General features: G+C 53.9%; 1 protein-coding gene across 1 annotated transcript in view; it reads right to left on the bottom strand.

Annotated features, from left to right (window-relative positions):
• Positions 1 to 16,519, bottom strand: part of TCERG1L (transcription elongation regulator 1 like) — a 225,301-nt gene that overhangs the window by 10,266 nt on the left and 198,516 nt on the right. The window contains exons 9-10 of the mRNA XM_017963285.4: positions 13,201 to 13,336; positions 3,099 to 3,188 (exon numbers count right to left, since the gene is read on the bottom strand). Of these exons, the coding sequence (XP_017818774.4) occupies positions 3,099 to 3,188; positions 13,201 to 13,336 (226 nt within the window). The remainder of the gene's footprint in view (positions 1 to 3,098; positions 3,189 to 13,200; positions 13,337 to 16,519) is intronic.

Consider the following 16,519-nt stretch of genomic DNA (forward strand, 5'->3'; position numbering starts at 1 on the left):
TGGGTGATGATTTGTAGAACCTGCACCCTCTCCTGTGCTGTCCCTGTTCTCTGGAACCTGCACCCTCTCCCGTGCTGTCCCTGTTCTCTGGAACCTGCACCCTCTCCCGTGCTGTCCCTGTTCTCTGGAACCTGCACCCTCTCCCGTGCTGTCCCTGTTCTCTGGAACCTGCACCCTCTCCCGTGCTGTCCCTGTTCTCTGGAACCTGCACCCTCTCCCGTGCTGTCCCTGTTCTCTGGAACCTGCACCCTCTCCCGTGCTGTCCCTGTTCTCTGGAACCTGCACCCTCTCCCGTGCTGTCCCTGTTCTCTGGAACCTGCACCCTCTCCCGTGCTGTCCCTGTTCTCTGGAACCTGCACCCTCTCCCGTGCTGTCCCTGTTCTCTGGAACCTGCACCCTCTCCCGTGCTGTCCCTGTTCTCTGGAACCTGCACCCTCTCCCGTGCTGTCCCTGTTCTCTGGAACCTGCACCCTCTCCCGTGCTGTCCCTGTTCTCTGGAACCTGCACCCTCTCCCGCGCTGTCCCTGTTCTCTGGAACCTGCACCCTCTCCCGCGCTGTCCCTGTTCTCTGGAACCTGCACCCTCTCCCGCGCTGTCCCTGTTCTCTGGAACCTGCACCCTCTCCCGCGCTGTCCCTGTTCTCTGGAACCTGCACCCTCTCCCGCGCTGTCCCTGTTCTCTGGAACCTGCACCCTCTCCCGCGCTGTCCCTGTTCTCTGGAACCTGCACCCTCTCCCGCGCTGTCCCTGTTCTCTGGAACCTGCACCCTCTCCCGCGCTGTCCCTGTTCTCTGGAACCTGCACCCTCTCCCGCGCTGTCCCTGTTCTCTGGAACCTGCACCCTCTCCCGCGCTGTCCCTGTTCTCTGGAACCTGCACCCTCTCCCGCGCTGTCCCTGTTCTCTGGAACCTGCACCCTCTCCCGCGCTGTCCCTGTTCTCTGGAACCTGCATCCTCTCCCGCGCTGTCCCTGTTCTCTGGAACCTGCACCCTCTCCCGCACTGTCCCTGTTCTCTGGAACCTGCACCCTCTCCCGCACTGTCCCTGTTCTCTGGAACCTGCACCCTCTCCCGTGCTGTCCCTGTTCTCTGGAACCTGCACCCTCTCCCGCGCTGTCCCTGTTCTCTGGAACCTGCACCCTCTCCCGTGCTGTCCCTGTTCTCTGGAACCTGCATCCTCTCCCGTGCTGTCCCTGTTCTCTGGAACCTGCACCCTCTCCCGCGCTGTCCCTGTTCTCTGGAACCTGCACCCTCTCCCGCGCTGTCCCTGTTCTCTGGAACCTGCACCCTCTCCCTCACTGTCCCTGTTCTCTGGAACCTGCATCCTCTCCCGTGCTGTCCCTGTTCTCTGGAACCTGCACCCTCTCCCGTGCTGTCCCTGTTCTCTGGAACCTGCACCCTCTCCCACGCTGTCCCTGTTCTCTGGAACCTGCACCCTCTCCCGCGCTGTCCCTGTTCTCTGGAACCTGCACCCTCTCCCGCGCTGTCCCTGTTCTCTGGAACCTGCACCCTCTCCCTCACTGTCCCTGTTCTCTGGAACCTGCATCCTCTCCCGTGCTGTCCCTGTTCTCTGGAACCTGCACCCTCTCCCGTGCTGTCCCTGTTCTCTGGAACCTGCACCCTCTCCCACACTGTCCCTGTTCTCTGGAACCTGCACCCTCTCCCGTGCTGTCCCTGTTCTCTGGAACCTGCATCCTCTCCCGTGCTGTCCCTGTTCTCTGGAACCTGCACCCTCTCCCGCACTGTCCCTGTTCTCTGGAACCTGCACCCTCTCCCGCGCTGTCCCTGTTCTCTGGAACCTGCACCCTCTCCTGTGCTGTCACTGTTCTCTGGAACCTGCACCCTCTCCTGTGCTGTCCCTGTTCTCTGGAACCTGCACCCTCTCCTGTGCTGTCCCTGTTCTCTGGAACCTGCACCCTCTCCTGTGCTGTTACTGTTCTCTGGACCACTCCTATTTCATATCTATTATTGTCATCCTGAGAACAAGCAGAGAGAGGCTCTTTAAAAGGAAATGGTTGCTTATTGGGAAGAGAGCATTGCAGTGAAAATACACATGCCATTAGGCAAGTAAAGAAGGACAATGATTTTTAAGGAAAAAAAATGAGAGGATTAAATAATTGTTTGGAAATAATCATCTCTGGCCACAGAGATCCAAAACAGGGCGAAGCCAGTCCAGGTTGGGCAGGCAGCTGCCGGGCAGGTGTCCTTGCAGAAGTGCTTTCTACGTGTGTAAGGCTGTGATGAGGCAGGTGCGGTGGCACAGGGTTATAATCCCAACACTTTGGGAGGACTGTTTGAGCCCAGGAGTTCAAGACCAGCCTGGGCAACATAGAGCAACCCTGTCTCTACAAAAAGTATAAAACTTAGCCAGGCGTGGTGGCTGGTGCCTGGATCCCAGCTACTCAGAAGGCTGAGGTGGGAGGATGGCTTGAACCCAGGAGGCAGAGGTTGCAGTGAGCTGAGATGGCACCGCTGCCCTCCAGCCTGGGTGACAAAGTGAGACCCTGTCTCAAAAAAAAAAAAAAAAAAAAGGTTTTGATGGCCTTATGTGCAAGGCTGTGGTTCTTGCAGTCTTGTTAGTGATCAGGTATCCAAGTCCGAGAACGCCCTCTCCCTGGCCTCCCCCATTCTATTTGCCAGAGTTTTCTTAACATTAGTGACTTCATTTTGATCCTGACAATTTTCATATTATATAAGACTTTAAGTATACAGAACCTTCAGGTCTCACATAAGACCACCTGTTTCACTATTTTTATATAATACCTTCAGTATTTAGTATTTTTAACATGTTACTTATTGTCATTTGGAATGAGGGTTAATTTTCCTAAAATCTATATTTTCATCTTCAAAAGTATTTGTCTTACAGGGTCATAAGCAAATGGTGAGGTAAGAATAATGACCAGAATAACCTTCCTCAGTCCCCCTAACTCTTCTGTTCAGAAGCTTGCAAGCGGCAGTACCCGAGCTGTAACTCTTCCCCACCGGCCAAATTCACAGCACAAGTGTCTGTCTTTCAGCAACGAAAAGCCACCCAGGTCCCGGAAGCAGCACTGCGTTGACGCTGCTGCGACTCTGCGGTCAGTGCCTTCCCGCCACGTTACCTGCTTTCGTTCCTCAGAGTTGAGCAGGAGATAGCGTGGGTCAAACACGATTTTGTGTAATTCTTTCTCCCAGGTAGAAAATGCTGATACCTAAAGAAACATATTCAATGGAGTTGCTGTTAGCATCTAACGCTGAGCCAGGGGCCGTGCTGAAATGATCCATGGTTAAGAACAAACAAATGAGAAAAGCAGGATTGAGGCACAACACGTCAGGGACGTGGAGCTGTATGAGCATCACACATGCCAAACTCTCCAAGAAAATCAATACCTGGAGCATCAGAAAACTTAATTTGTAGACTCGTGACTATTCTTTCTTGAGTATCTTCCAGGGCTGTGTCCCTGATCTGAAACCTCAATTATATCTGCGGAGGCGTGGCATTCTGGAACGCCCCATCTCGAAAGGAGAAACTATATTGGTAAAAACTTCCAGACCCCCTACAGGCCGTAACAAAGAACCATGTCTTGAAAACACGCTGAGTATAGTTGATCTGTGATCCCCGTTTAACCAGTTTTAAGTAGGTCATTTAAAAAGTGAATTTTTTTGTTGGCAATAGTTTTAGACTTACCAGAATTTTGCAAGAGTATTACAGAAAGTTACCATATACTCATGCTCAATTTCTCGTATCTTTAACATATTAGCAGGCGACATCCATCACCGCCAACACTGACTCATTATTACTAGCAACGGCCTGCATTTACTCAGATTTCTTCGGGTTTTACTCGATTTTCTGTTTCTGCCCAGGACCGCGTCACATTTGGCTGCCATGTCTCCTCGGGCTCCTCTCGGCTGTGACAGGTCTCAGATGGTTCTTGCCTTCGATGACCGTGATGGTTGGAGGAGCTCCGGTCAGGTGCACTGCAGGACACTCCTCGGTTGGGATTCGTCTGAGGGTTTCCTCATAAATAGCCTGGGGTCATGGGTTTTAGGAGGAAGACGACACAAGTAAATGCCATTCTCATCTCTCATCACGTCACAGCCAGGGTACACACTGCTGACAGGACTCCTCCCCGACAGTGGTGGCCGCGGCCGACTGGCTGACGTCTCCCCACTGCGAAGTCCTCCTCTTCGTGCTGCCCGCTCTGGAAGGAGGTCACCATGAGCAGCCCACACTTAGGGGTGCAGGTTGTGCTCTGCTTCCGAGGAGCAGAAGTCGCTAATGAGTGACCGGGAAAGGTTCTGGGTGGACGCTCGTCCGTGCCTCCGCATTACTTACGCACTCAGTCTTTTATTTATATTGCTATGGACTCTTGGGTATTCAGCCCAGGCTTGAGCTGGACTCCAGGGTGACTCTGCTTCTTTTCCTGCTCAGCTTCCAACACATTGGCCTCGGCGAGCTCCCGTGGTGGGTTCCCAGCTCCCGCGTCCCTTACAGATGCTCATCATTTGTTTCTTTGGTGCATCTCCTTAATTTCTGCCACTAAGGGTGCTCCAGGCCCATCTTCTGCCTGTCCCACCTTTGCCCTTGTATCAGTCAATTCTCTAAGAAGCCTTGGCTCGTAGAGAAACAGATCTGGGCACAGGTGAGTTCGTTGCTAGTGATGTGTCATTGCTGCTAGACTCTCAGCTGATAGAGCAGGGGAATGTTTAAAACATTTAGAATATACATGCATTCATTTAAAAACAGGGACAATGTATTGACTGTGCCTTGGGCCCCAAGCTGGGTGTTGAGGCTTCTGAGAGAATAAATCAGGATTCCCATGGTCTAGGGTAGCGCTAGTGAGGCGCTAACAGGCTCCTGCAATGGCACTAGGACCTAGATGCTAGATGGCAGAGAGACCTGGACACTAGCGTGACGCAGCAGGGCTCCACAGCAGCCTGGGGAGGAGGCAGCTTCTAGATTGCTATGACTTTGAAACATGAATACTCCTCACGGTTCACAAGGGGGCCTGGGGGGCATTCTAGGACCAGCTGGCAGTGGGGGGAAAGGCTGGGTCATGAACTATTGGAAATGCAGGAATTGCAAGAGGTTGCACATGCCTGGAGATCTCAGAGCCCATGAAGGAGCAGGAAGAGGCAGCAGAGACAGAGGCTGAGGTGCAGGGCAGTCTGAGACCTGGTTAGGAGGCTGGGTGTTCTACTGAGAGACAGGGGAGAAGGAAAGTCAGATGGGGCATGCACTTGAGGAAGACCACCCTGGGGTCTGGGCAGTAGTCAGATGGGTATGCATTTGAGGAAGACCACCCTGGTCTGGGCAGCGGCTGAACACCTGGGCAGGGTCAGGGAGGGGAAAGTAATTGAAAGTTTACAAAAACAGAATCCCATTCACATGCTTAAAATACTCCTCATAGAGGTTCCATTTCAATAAATGTGCTTTATTTGTATAGCAGATGACTTTTCTTCACTGGCAATTTCTGTCTTTAACTATCAAATTAAAGCCTTTTCTGTAATGCCCATGAGCTCTTTTGTTGGGTGGGATGACCCAGGGTCCACCCAGGGATTCCCCTCCACTGAGTGAGGACATGGTGAAGCACTGCTGGGGCTCAGGGCAGGCTGGCGACGCTTTGGGGGTCTCCAGGCAGAACGGGTCCCTTTAGCTTTGACCGAGTGCATGTGACCACAGGAACACCTGTGGTTGTTAGAGAAGCGACGGGCAGCTCCATTCAGCCCAGTCAGACGGCACACACCCATCTCATGGGGACCTGTGCACACCCCTAAGGTCCCAGCTCTGCAGGAAGAGCAGAAGAGGATTAGACCCCGTGTGGCATAACCACACCAGCTTCTTGAAAATTTTGGAGTTCCAGAAGTAGAATAAAATAATTTTTCAAGTAATGACAGATAGTTTTTAACTGCAAAGGGATTTATAATCTATATAGAAGGTCAGATAAGCCATCTCTACAACGATTACAACTTACAATGATAAAACCAACTGCCTCATGTCAGGGACAGTTCAGGGAAGGGTGAGAGTACAGTGGCTGGGAGAGGCCGGGTGAGGACCCAGGATCGAGGTCGGTGCTGCAGGGAAGGCTGAAGAGCCATGTATGAAACAGGGTCTTTCCCTGTCCTCCACGTGGGCACAGGACTTCTCCCAAAGAAAGGGTCCTCACAGCCATGGGGGGAGGAATCCTGTGAGCTTCTGAGGGAAGCCTGACACTCCCAAGCTTGTGAGAAACACATTACCCAAAGAGTACATTCCTTGGGGCCGAGATTGCACACGTGTGTGTGTGTGTCACTATACACACACACACAAGCACACACACCACACACACAGGCGCATGTACTCATGCAGCTGCACACACATGCAAACACATGAAGACACACAGGACACGCTAACACACACGGGCACACATGTACACATGCACAGGCACATGGTTGTGCAAATGCACACATGTACACAAAGATGCACACACTGACACACACATGCACATGTGTGCCTACACACACACACACACACACGAGTACTGCCACCACCACCAAGGAGCCCAGCAATGCAGAACAATCAGAGAAAGAAAACCCATCAACTGAGCAGGAGCGAGCTGTGTGTCTTTTACGTCCGGCTGTGCTGCAGGACTGTTCTCTCTCTGGGTGGCCGTGGACAAACCCGGTTGCTTACAGCTTGTGTGTCTCCAGAACGGCTGGAGTGCGCTGGGAATGCAACACGCCGAGAACATCCAGGCTTTGTGTGGGGCCCACCCCAGAAATAAGACATCCTTCGAGCTGTAGCCCAGTGGTTCACAGGACCCCAGGGTACAAAACTCACTGCGGGCTGCTTTCTGGAGTCCCTTGGTTACGGTGGACATGCAGATGAGGCTCAGTCCTCCCTTGAAGCTTTCCTGGGCCTGGGGCACTGGCTCATGAGGCACCCTAGTCTCCTGTCACCGTCGCTTCCTGTCTGTGGGAACAAATCCACTTCAGATGATTTGCTGTGTGCGTGGTATTCTGTCCACCAGCCTCAGACAGGCCGCTGACTGGTGGCCAGTGAATCTCCTTCACATGCGCGTTTCTGCTGCTGCTTACCCGTTACTTCAAACTCAACGGTTCACAGGCACCACCTCGTGTCACTCCATGCCCTGCGTGGGTCCTGAGTCCAGCATGGGGGCACTGGGCTTCTCCACCCAGATCCCACTGGGCTGAGATGAGGTGCTGGTGAAGGCTTTGTTCTCATCTGGTGCTCGGGGTCCCCTTCCAAGCTCACTGGATGTTGGGAGAATTTGTATCTTGTGGTTGCCGGGCTGAAGCCTGCCATGTCTTCAGCCAGCTGGAAGCAATCTCAGCTCCAGGCAGCTGCCTGCAGATGTTTCCTCAGGGCCCCCACAGTGGGGCAGCTCTTCAAGACAGCGAGAGAATCCCCCTGGCTAAGGCCGAGTCTCACCCACGCTCAAGGGAAGGACGGTCCAGGGGAGCATGGCGGAGAGGTGGGGGTCGGGGAGCTTAGAATCCCATCTGCCCAGCGCGTCCCGAGACCAGGGCCGGCTGTCCCTCGCTCAGCTGTCTCCATGTCTCAGTAGTGACCTCTCTCTTTCCTCTTAACTACCACTTCTTTGATTCTTCGGCATTTTATATGTGACTTGGTCCTTAAGAACCTGAATTCCTGGTTAAACTTTAGCCGCTTTCCTGCAGAAGTTTGTGGTTCCGCCCCCTTCTTCGCCCCATTCTGCATCCTGACATCACCCCCTGGTGAAAAGTGACAGCGATCCTGGTGCGTGTTTCCACACACCTGTCCTCTGTCCCCTGCAGATGACGTGACTGTGGCTGTGGCTGTGACCGTGGCCGTGTCTGTGAATGCTGCAGCCACCTTGGTGGGAGAGCAGCAGGGTCTCGTTCAGCCCCCTGGGCTGGAGGGAGAGGGCCTGACTCCATTCGAGGCCCAAGTTGCTGGTCCCTCACTGCACATTCTCATCTGGTCACTGTTCCAGGGCCAGCCCTCTGCCCTGTCTGAATCACGAGAGTGGGGACTGGAGGTCACCTGGGCTGGCCTGGAGATGTGCCCTTTCCTCCACTCTCAGCCTCCTGCAGTGGGACTCTCTTCTCTCCCTGGGACCACCGGCTGCAGCTCCTCGGTTCCCTCATTAGTGTCTGTGCTGCAATCCATTACTTCTGATTTTCACAGTGAGAGAAGCCGGAGCTGGTTGTTGGACGCGCAGGAGCCTGAAGGAGCTGCAGAGGAGGCACCGTGTGGCTGCAGGCCAGGGCGGAGTTTCCAATCCCGGCAGATGCCACCATCAAACGGACATCGCCCAAGCATCACCCTGCAGATAGTGGCCGGCTGGCAGTGGGCGTCCTGGACTGCAGGTCACCGTGTGCACCGTCTGAGCTCGCAGGCGTCACTGCTGGAAAGTGGACAGGCACCAGGAGTCTGAGGTGCAGGAGGGGAAGCTGCACCTTCCTCGCAGCCACAGGAACCAGGCTGTCCCTTTCACAGCTGTTTTCAACATCCTCTCGGCGGCGAGGACCTGGTCTGGAGAACCCAAAAGTGTCTTCCAGATCAGGTGTACGATGAAGACCTCACCGGCAAAGCATCTGGCCGTGGTCATCCGGTTCTGGGACAGCCACGGCTGTCTCCTAACCACCCCTCCCTGCCTCGCCACCTCCTCAACCCACACCTTCTAAAACTTCTCCTTCTGGAGCCCTTGGGTGAGTCCACAGTTCAGCTGGGTGCTCAGGGCTCTGGCGGTCTGGCCAGGCTCCCTCCCAGAGTTAAGGCAGCTGCTTCTCCGGCCAGCTGAGCTATGAGCGGCTCCCAGGCCCAGGTTTCCCTGAGCAGCCACACCGGCTGGAGCAGACTCTCAGCAGAGAAGAGGCCCCACGCACGGCCTCAGCGCAGCCCTGTCCACGCCTCCTGCTGCGGATGCGCCAGAGTGAGGCCCCACCTGAAGCCAGGCACCTCAGCCCTGGGAACGCAACCAAGACCTTGGATATAAAGAAAAAGGTCACCATTTACAAAACAACGCCAGAGAAAACTGGCTCTAACTGCAGTGCCAGCTTCCCCAAAAGCCTCTCTGAAGACGGAGAAACTCATCGTGCACTGTTCCGGGGGATGCATCAGCACTGAGAAAAGGGGGTTCCGTTCAAGTGAAGTGGCCGAGAGCTTGGGGATGGCTCAGCCACATGTGGGACGCCAAAGTCCCAGAAGTGCCCCACGCATGTGACAGCTCTCAGGTTATCACAGATGGGACAGGTCTGGACAGGCAGGGAGCCTACGACAGAAGCTGCCTTCAATCTTTAAAACCAAAACAGGCTCTCAAGCATTTTTCAATCCTTTGATCACAGAAAATGGCAGGGATCCTCATGAGCAGAGACAAGGGCAAAAGCTGGCAAAAGGATGGTACCTGCCAGTCCTGAACTGGAGGATAAGGCCCCAGCCTGGAGGGGGCCTCAGGTCAGGGGGCGCAGTCCACGGCCTCTCCACAGAAAGCTGGAGGCACGCAAGCTCCCACCCTGACGCCGGGGCTGGGCTCAGCTGGGCACAGGTGTGTGCATCTGTCTGTCTGCACCCCCACCCACTCATGGCTCCCTGATGTGGTCCTCAGGGACAGCAGCTGCAGTCTCGGTCCCTCAAGGAAGACTGGGTCACACAGGGTCCCCCACGTGTGGCTAACTTCCATCTCAAGCCAAAACCTGGCTACTTTTGTGAAAGTCCTGGAAGCTTATGTTTTGAGCACATTTGATTATCGAACCGAATGTATTTACTTTTACTCCCTTGCATCTTAAAATGGCCATAACAGACCTGGAGCTCGAGGTGTTAATCAAATTAGAGGTGATTTTTCCTTCGGCTTTTATGAGTGCAAACATCCTGTGGAAGGAAGCAATCTGTCACCACTACCCTGCTCTCTTAATGACCCTGCAGCTGGACCTTTGAAATACAATCCCGATTTCCTCTCGCAGCCTGCCCTTCCCCTCGTCCATGCCCCGGGGGCAGAGGACAGGCCACCATTAGTTATTTTGGGGCCTGCATGGAATTCATTAATATAAATAAATGAAAAAGCCCCTAGGGAACATCATGTTATATTATTTCAGGTTGTGTTGAAAACACAAGAAGACAGACAGGCAGACAAGCCCGGCTGCTCCGAGGTGTTGAGGGTGGCTTGCCTTTGCCGCTGCCGGTGCCCTCCCTCCCTTTCCTGCCGCCTCCATCTCTCCTGTCTCTTCTTGTCTCCCCTGGTCTCAGGAAGACTGATGAAAGGCCTCTGCTGGGGCCACAGAAGTTCGAGACCACTAAGAGTGGGTAATGGGCCCTGGCCACAAAGCACTCCCAGTGGCCACATGCAGAGAATTTTTAAATCTCCCTGAGCCTCAGTCCAGAACCTCTGCTTCCAGGGCTGGCGGCTAAAGACTTGGGCCATGCCCCTGTCCCCAAGCTTGTCCAGATTTGCTGCTCCATTTCTGCAGCTCTGGCTCCCCCACTGCCCTGGAGACGCCTTCTGGATCCGCAGCCCACCTGGCCCCTCCTGAGCCCAGGTGCCCCAGCCCACCCCCAGCAGACCCCTTCCCAGGACTGTCCCCTATGCCCCAGGTCCCACTGTGCCTCCCACAAGCCCTAATGATCCCGAGAGCCCTAATGATAGTCCCAGGGTCACCCGCAGAGGGACTCCTGAAAGGACCAAGGACAGCTCCTGAGCTTCTAAATCCAAAGCCAGTCTTCTCAAAAGGACCTTCTCTCCTGGCCCCTGGGTGAGCACCACCTACTTCTGAGAGATACTTTGCAGAAAGAAAATGTTCTTAATAAAATGTCTCTAATATATTCACCTAAACAGCAGGATTAAATTAATAACCTGCTGTTCAATTAAACTTCCTCCTGATGGACTGAAGCTCTTACAGAAAGCTTCCTTGGGATTTGTACCAGTAAGAAAGAAACAAAAATAAAACGAAACCAAAAACAAACCTGCTGAACCATCATTTACATTCCCCAAAACCACAAAGCCTTCACCCGCTGCCCCAGGGCACACCCCCATGGCACAGCCCAAACTCTGCCCTTTTTAAACTACTAAACACTCCAGGGTCCACCGTCCATCACTCCATAAGCCCATGAATTTCTGTGCTGAAGTATGAACAAATGCAGTAAAAAATCTTATTAATCACTCAGTCCACGAAAAAGCAACCTTTTGGTGCCCCCCTGGTAGGCAGCCAGAAACCGTTTGGGTTTAGCGATCAAATCCTCCTGAGCATGAGCAAACTGCGGGCATATTTTATAAAGCTGAGAAGTCATAAATGGCGGCATTGCTTTATGATATCAGCGGTAAATTTGGATTGATCTCTACTCTCGAGCTATGCGCCGGCCTCTCCTGAAAATCCTCGTAAGCTCCGGGCCTAGGTTCACCCCCGTCTCTTTCTCTCGGGGCAAACACACAATGCTGAGTTTACTGCTTCACATTCAGGTGCTTTTTTTATTTCTCTACAATAATCTGAGAAGAAGAAGTTGAAATGAATCACCCATCCTCAATGCGGTAAGAAGGCACTGAAAATCTCATTAGTAACATCTCTCAACCAAGGCCATTTGGAGAGAAATTCAAGAGGCCATGTCAACTGAGCCCGCCAGCATCCCTGCCTGGGAAGGGAAGGCCTCCTGGGCAGGTAGCTTAGTTTGAAACCGTGTTGGTAAATTGGGCCTGGCTCATTTCCAAAACAGAGAGATGGAAAACTTGGACGTTAGTAAGAAAACAGGAATTTATTCAATTTCCCAAATGTTCACGATGCCAGCATGTTTCAGGGCAGATGTGACATGTCTCCTACCAGATAATTCCACCAGGACAGACTGGCCAGGGCTGTTCAGAAACTCAGAACAACGGCCATTTCCACAAGGGCCTTGCAATCGGGGCGATCGGAGGGGCAGAGCAGGAAGGAGTGGAGACCGCCTGCACGTGGGCCTGTGGGCACAAAACGGCGTCTCCTGCCTCTCACCCAGTGACAACCCCTGAACCGGACCCTGCTCCCACTCTCCTAGACGGTGGCTCTCTTGGTAAGACACAGCTGCAGGGGCATCTGCCGAGGTAAGCAAGTTTCCTATGACAGGGCCGCCTAGTCACTGGTTGGATACCTGGGCATCGGGCCGTCCACCAGGATGAAGAGGAGTCCTTGAAGGCACATGAGGATCGCCCAGTGGCACCTCCCCTGGGGCTTCTTCCTCCTTAAAATTCCTAAGGGGTAGGACCTGCTCAATTTTTCCTGCTCCTTGAAAGATTAACCCAGACCCCAGACAGCGCCCCGACTCTAACCCTGTGAGGGTTCTGCTCAGACCTCCCTGTTCTGCAGGGAGCTGAGTCCTGGCAGCTGCACCCCTGCCCTGCCTCTCCAGGACCCTGGGAGTTCCTGGCAGCAACGGCTGTGGGGGGGCCAGGAAGCAGCCTGGGGAATGGGTGCTGACTACAGAGGAAACCTGCTTTTCAGTCTGAAAGGCCATTTGCGGTGTTCATATAAATCATATAACTATCCTCACACGTGGGGCCCATCACTGCCATCTGCATTCAGCCTTATTTTGTGAGGAAATCCAACCGAGCTGAAACACTGCCTCCGGCTCATTTTATATCCAACAGCCAAAGCAGGAAATGACAGTCAGTGGAAGGAGATCTGAATATAAAATCCCCCCTGCCCCCCAATGCAAAGTGAAGTTCGGAAATCAGCTACACTTAACACATCCTAATTTTACCAAAAACAGTCACGGTTACCCGTAGGTGTGGAATCCCACCTGGGTGGCATGGACAACCCCTGGGGAAGCCGCCCCGTGAGGTCAGGCACCGTGACCCGGCCCAGCTCCCCCAGGAACCTCATCTGCACAGTGGAGGCTCCCTCAGGCCACCCAGGACCCGGCCCTCCCCATGGACCCCACCTGCCTGCCTCTCGGGCCTCATGCCCACAGGAGAAGCCACAAAGGTGTCTTTCTCCCTTCAGAGGTGAAGCAGGTCCTCCTCTCCATGTGGGCTCCCGCTCAGCCTCCACTCACTATGCACCTGCTCCTCACTCAGCTGGATCAGGAACTCAGTAAGGAGGAGACATCCTGCAGGCCAGGACATTCACTCAGCCCAACCCGGAACTTGGTGAGGAGGAGGTGTCCCTCGGGTGGGGACAGAAGCCCAGTGAGTAGAAGGTGCTGCTCAGGTGAGGACAAACGCTCAGCTGCTGTTCCCCGGGGTTTCCTGCAGGACGCACCCCTCGGCCGCTGTGCCTTACCCCTCTCTCCAGCAGCATGTCTCGGAAGTGGGTCACACGCTCCTCCAGGGGCAGGAGGATCTGTGGGGGCGGCGTCCTTGTGCCTTTGTCCTCTCTCTTCACCTCCTCTGGCCTGGGACTCCCACAGCCTTCGGTCCTTCAGGGACACAAGACGCAGAGAGTTAGATGTGCTTGTGGAGACTCCGCTGGTTTTTATGGCAACCTTTACAAACCTACTGAAGGTAACTCAGAAGCACAGTCTCTTTGACAACTCTTCATAAAGCCTGATCTGGTCTCCCCAGCAGAGGTGGAAGGTTTGCCCTTGGCAGGCACGGGGCATGGCTGTGTTCAGGGTAGGAGGCTGGGATTGAAGCCTCAGCACCAGGCCAGCTGGAGAAGCTGCAGCTCAGGTGTGGGTGAAACCACACCCCAGCTGCCAACCAACGTGGCTCCTGGGCAGACCCTCACTTCAGCTCCCTGTGCTGCCCATGGCCGACAGCAGGGAGGCCAGGCATCAGGTGCCGCTGCAGAGATGGGGTGGTGAAGGGGTAAGGAGCAGGCTTTTCACCTGAACAATCATTTCACTCACTCGTAGCCCCTTCATTCTGGTCAAATGCCTGGAAGACGGTTATGTGCAGAACCAGCTATGTCCTGAGATCTGGCCCCAAAGGGAAATTTCCGTGACAAAAAAGGAGGCTGGGGCCCTCTATGGGCACAGAGGACAGTGGAGAATGGGGCCACCAGGGCCCTGGGGAAGTTTCCCTCCTGCAGCAGAGGGGCAGCTCCTGCCAAGGCCCCGGACACCAGGCAGCAGCAGAAGCTGCACAAGGTGGAAGCCAGGACAGGCAGGGACCCCACGAGGTGACTGTGCCAGGCTTGGCAGCTTACCAGCACTGCCTTCTGGACCACGAGGGCAGGGAGGCAGGGTCGCTACTCCCGTGGGTGGAATACGAGAGGCCCCACTCGGCACCTTGCATTATTTTAAGGGCACACTGATAGATCTCTTTATGGTTCTACACTGGATTCTAAGAAACATCTAGAAATATCCTTTTAAAAAAACTAAATGCTGCTGGAAGAAAGTGTCTGGCCAAATGTAGACACTGTTCTTCTTGTGTCTGGCCTCCCCTCCTTCCGCCTGGTCCTGCCTGGGAACGGGTCCAACGGCCGCCACCTGCCTCTCAGGGTGCAGCCTGTTCTCCATGATAGGCAGACTCAACCCACGCAGGCTTGGCTCACCCTCGCTCCAACCGCGCTGAGCCCTCGTGGGCCTGCTCCTGGCCTGGTCTGGCCCTGCTCCAGCTACTGAAGGCCAGGCCCATGGCGGTGACCATTCAAAACGACAGTCCTCTGGTGGTTTCGTGGTGATTCCAGCGCCGGACCACCCATCTGGGAAGCTCCCTCATTTTCTGCTGCACTTAGGTCAAGCTCAGCCAGCAACCGTGGAGAGGAGTCCACTCACAAGCCGTGGCTGAGTGCCTCCTGCATTCTGGGAGCCGCCTAAGTGCTCGGAGACGTAGGCATGGCAGGAATGTGCAGCTAAAAGGCCTGGGCCTAACCTGCTCCTTTCAAAACCGGTTCACCCTGGGATCTGGATTTTGAGTTTATGGAACCATAGTCTGGGCTTTCTGCTGCTGGTCTAGAGGCGAGAGTCTCTCCTGGGCCACCATCCCCCCAAGCTCCCCCGAACTCTACAGTAGGCCCAGGATTTGGAACTTGCATGCTCACCTTTGCATTGCCCCGTTTGAGCAAGAGTCCTGTTAAACAGATGAGCCATCGTCTCCCCACCCTTCACTGGGTCTGATCCACCTTCTCAGGCTCCTCATCCTCCACCGTCCCCAGGTCTGACTGAGCAAGAATGCGCTCAGGTTGGTTCAGCCAGAACCGCCCCATCCCTGAGGTCCGTTCTTGGTGATTTTCCATCCACTCAGCCCCGACCCTGCCCGTGGCTGTCAGATCCTGCCTGTCCAAGCCAAACGTGGGACTGGGCCTGGTTTCTCCTCCTGTGCAACACTCTTGAATATGACCTGTTTTCACGACTTTAACTACTGGCCCGCTCTGGTTTTGACAATAGCACCATGTTCTCCACTGAGGATGATTCTGCCCCAGGGGACACCTGGCAAGGTCTGAAGACATTTGTGGCTGCCACACTGCAGAGCTGTTACCAGCACCTGGGAATGGAGACCCGGGATGCTGGGAAACTCCCTACAATGCACAGGACGGCTCCCTCCACGCAGGCCCATGTGGCTCAAGTGGACTTCCCCAGTGGATGCTGGGTAAAGACTGTACTACTGGCTGGACGTGGTGGCTCATGCCTGTAATCTTAGCACTTTAGGAGGCTGAGGCGGGCGGATTGCCTGAGCTCAGGAGTTCAAGACCAGTCTGGGCAACATGGTGAAACCCCATCTCTACTAATATAACAAAAAATTAGCCTGGTGTGGTGGTGCACGCCTGCAGTCCCAGCTACTCAGGAGGCAGAGGCAGGAGAATTGCTTGAACTGGGAGGCAGAGGTTGCAGTGAGCCAAGATCTCACTACTGCGCTCCAGCCTGGGTGACAGAACGAGACTCCATCTCCAAAAAAATAAAAAAGATTATACTCCTTCCTCATTTGGAAAGGAGGGAAGGGGACAGACAGGAAAAGGTACATGTGGTCATCTAGTGGCCAGACGCGGCCGTCCAGGTCTCCCAGCACCTGCCAAGTGAGAAGCGTTTCCTCGTGGTCTGTCCAAGGTCCTGGAAATTCATTAGCACCATGTTTAGGACGTGCTGAGAACACACAATGCCTCACGTCTAACAGGCAGTTTTCATTCACAGGGGCTGCAATATGGATTAATCCCAATGAATGCAAAATGTGCAAAGAAGTAAAAAGAGTGCTTAGCCCATTAGAGAATTGTATTTATAGACCAACTATTTCAGGAGCATTTACATTCTCTGCTTCTTATGTGATTACATGGAATTTTGAGAAAAGAATATTACCAGTGGATTTCCAATTGTATCATATTCCAAGGGTATAATTAGGATTTCCCTGTAATCAATTTTCATTAGCTAAAAATAGAAATGCGAAACAAGGTCTGTATTGTTGCAACTTGAAATAAGAAGAATTGGCACATTCTGGGCTGCGAGAGGGCGCCTTAGAGCCTGTCCAACAACTGCTTCATTTAGGACGGCTGCACGCCTTCCACGTGGCCATCAGTTCGGTTGGAATCGGGCAAAAACAAATCCAAACTAGCTGAATATGTTTTTGATATTCTTATGGCTGAATGACTCCTGCACCTTTAACGAAAGGTGAATGCTAATACTTTTAGTAAAGATGGCTCTAGCCACGGTTTCCTTGCTGCTGAA

The sequence above is a fragment of the Callithrix jacchus genome, chromosome 12, assembly GCF_049354715.1.
Source record: "Callithrix jacchus isolate 240 chromosome 12, calJac240_pri, whole genome shotgun sequence".
In the NCBI taxonomy this organism is placed as follows: Eukaryota; Metazoa; Chordata; class Mammalia; order Primates; family Cebidae; genus Callithrix; species Callithrix jacchus.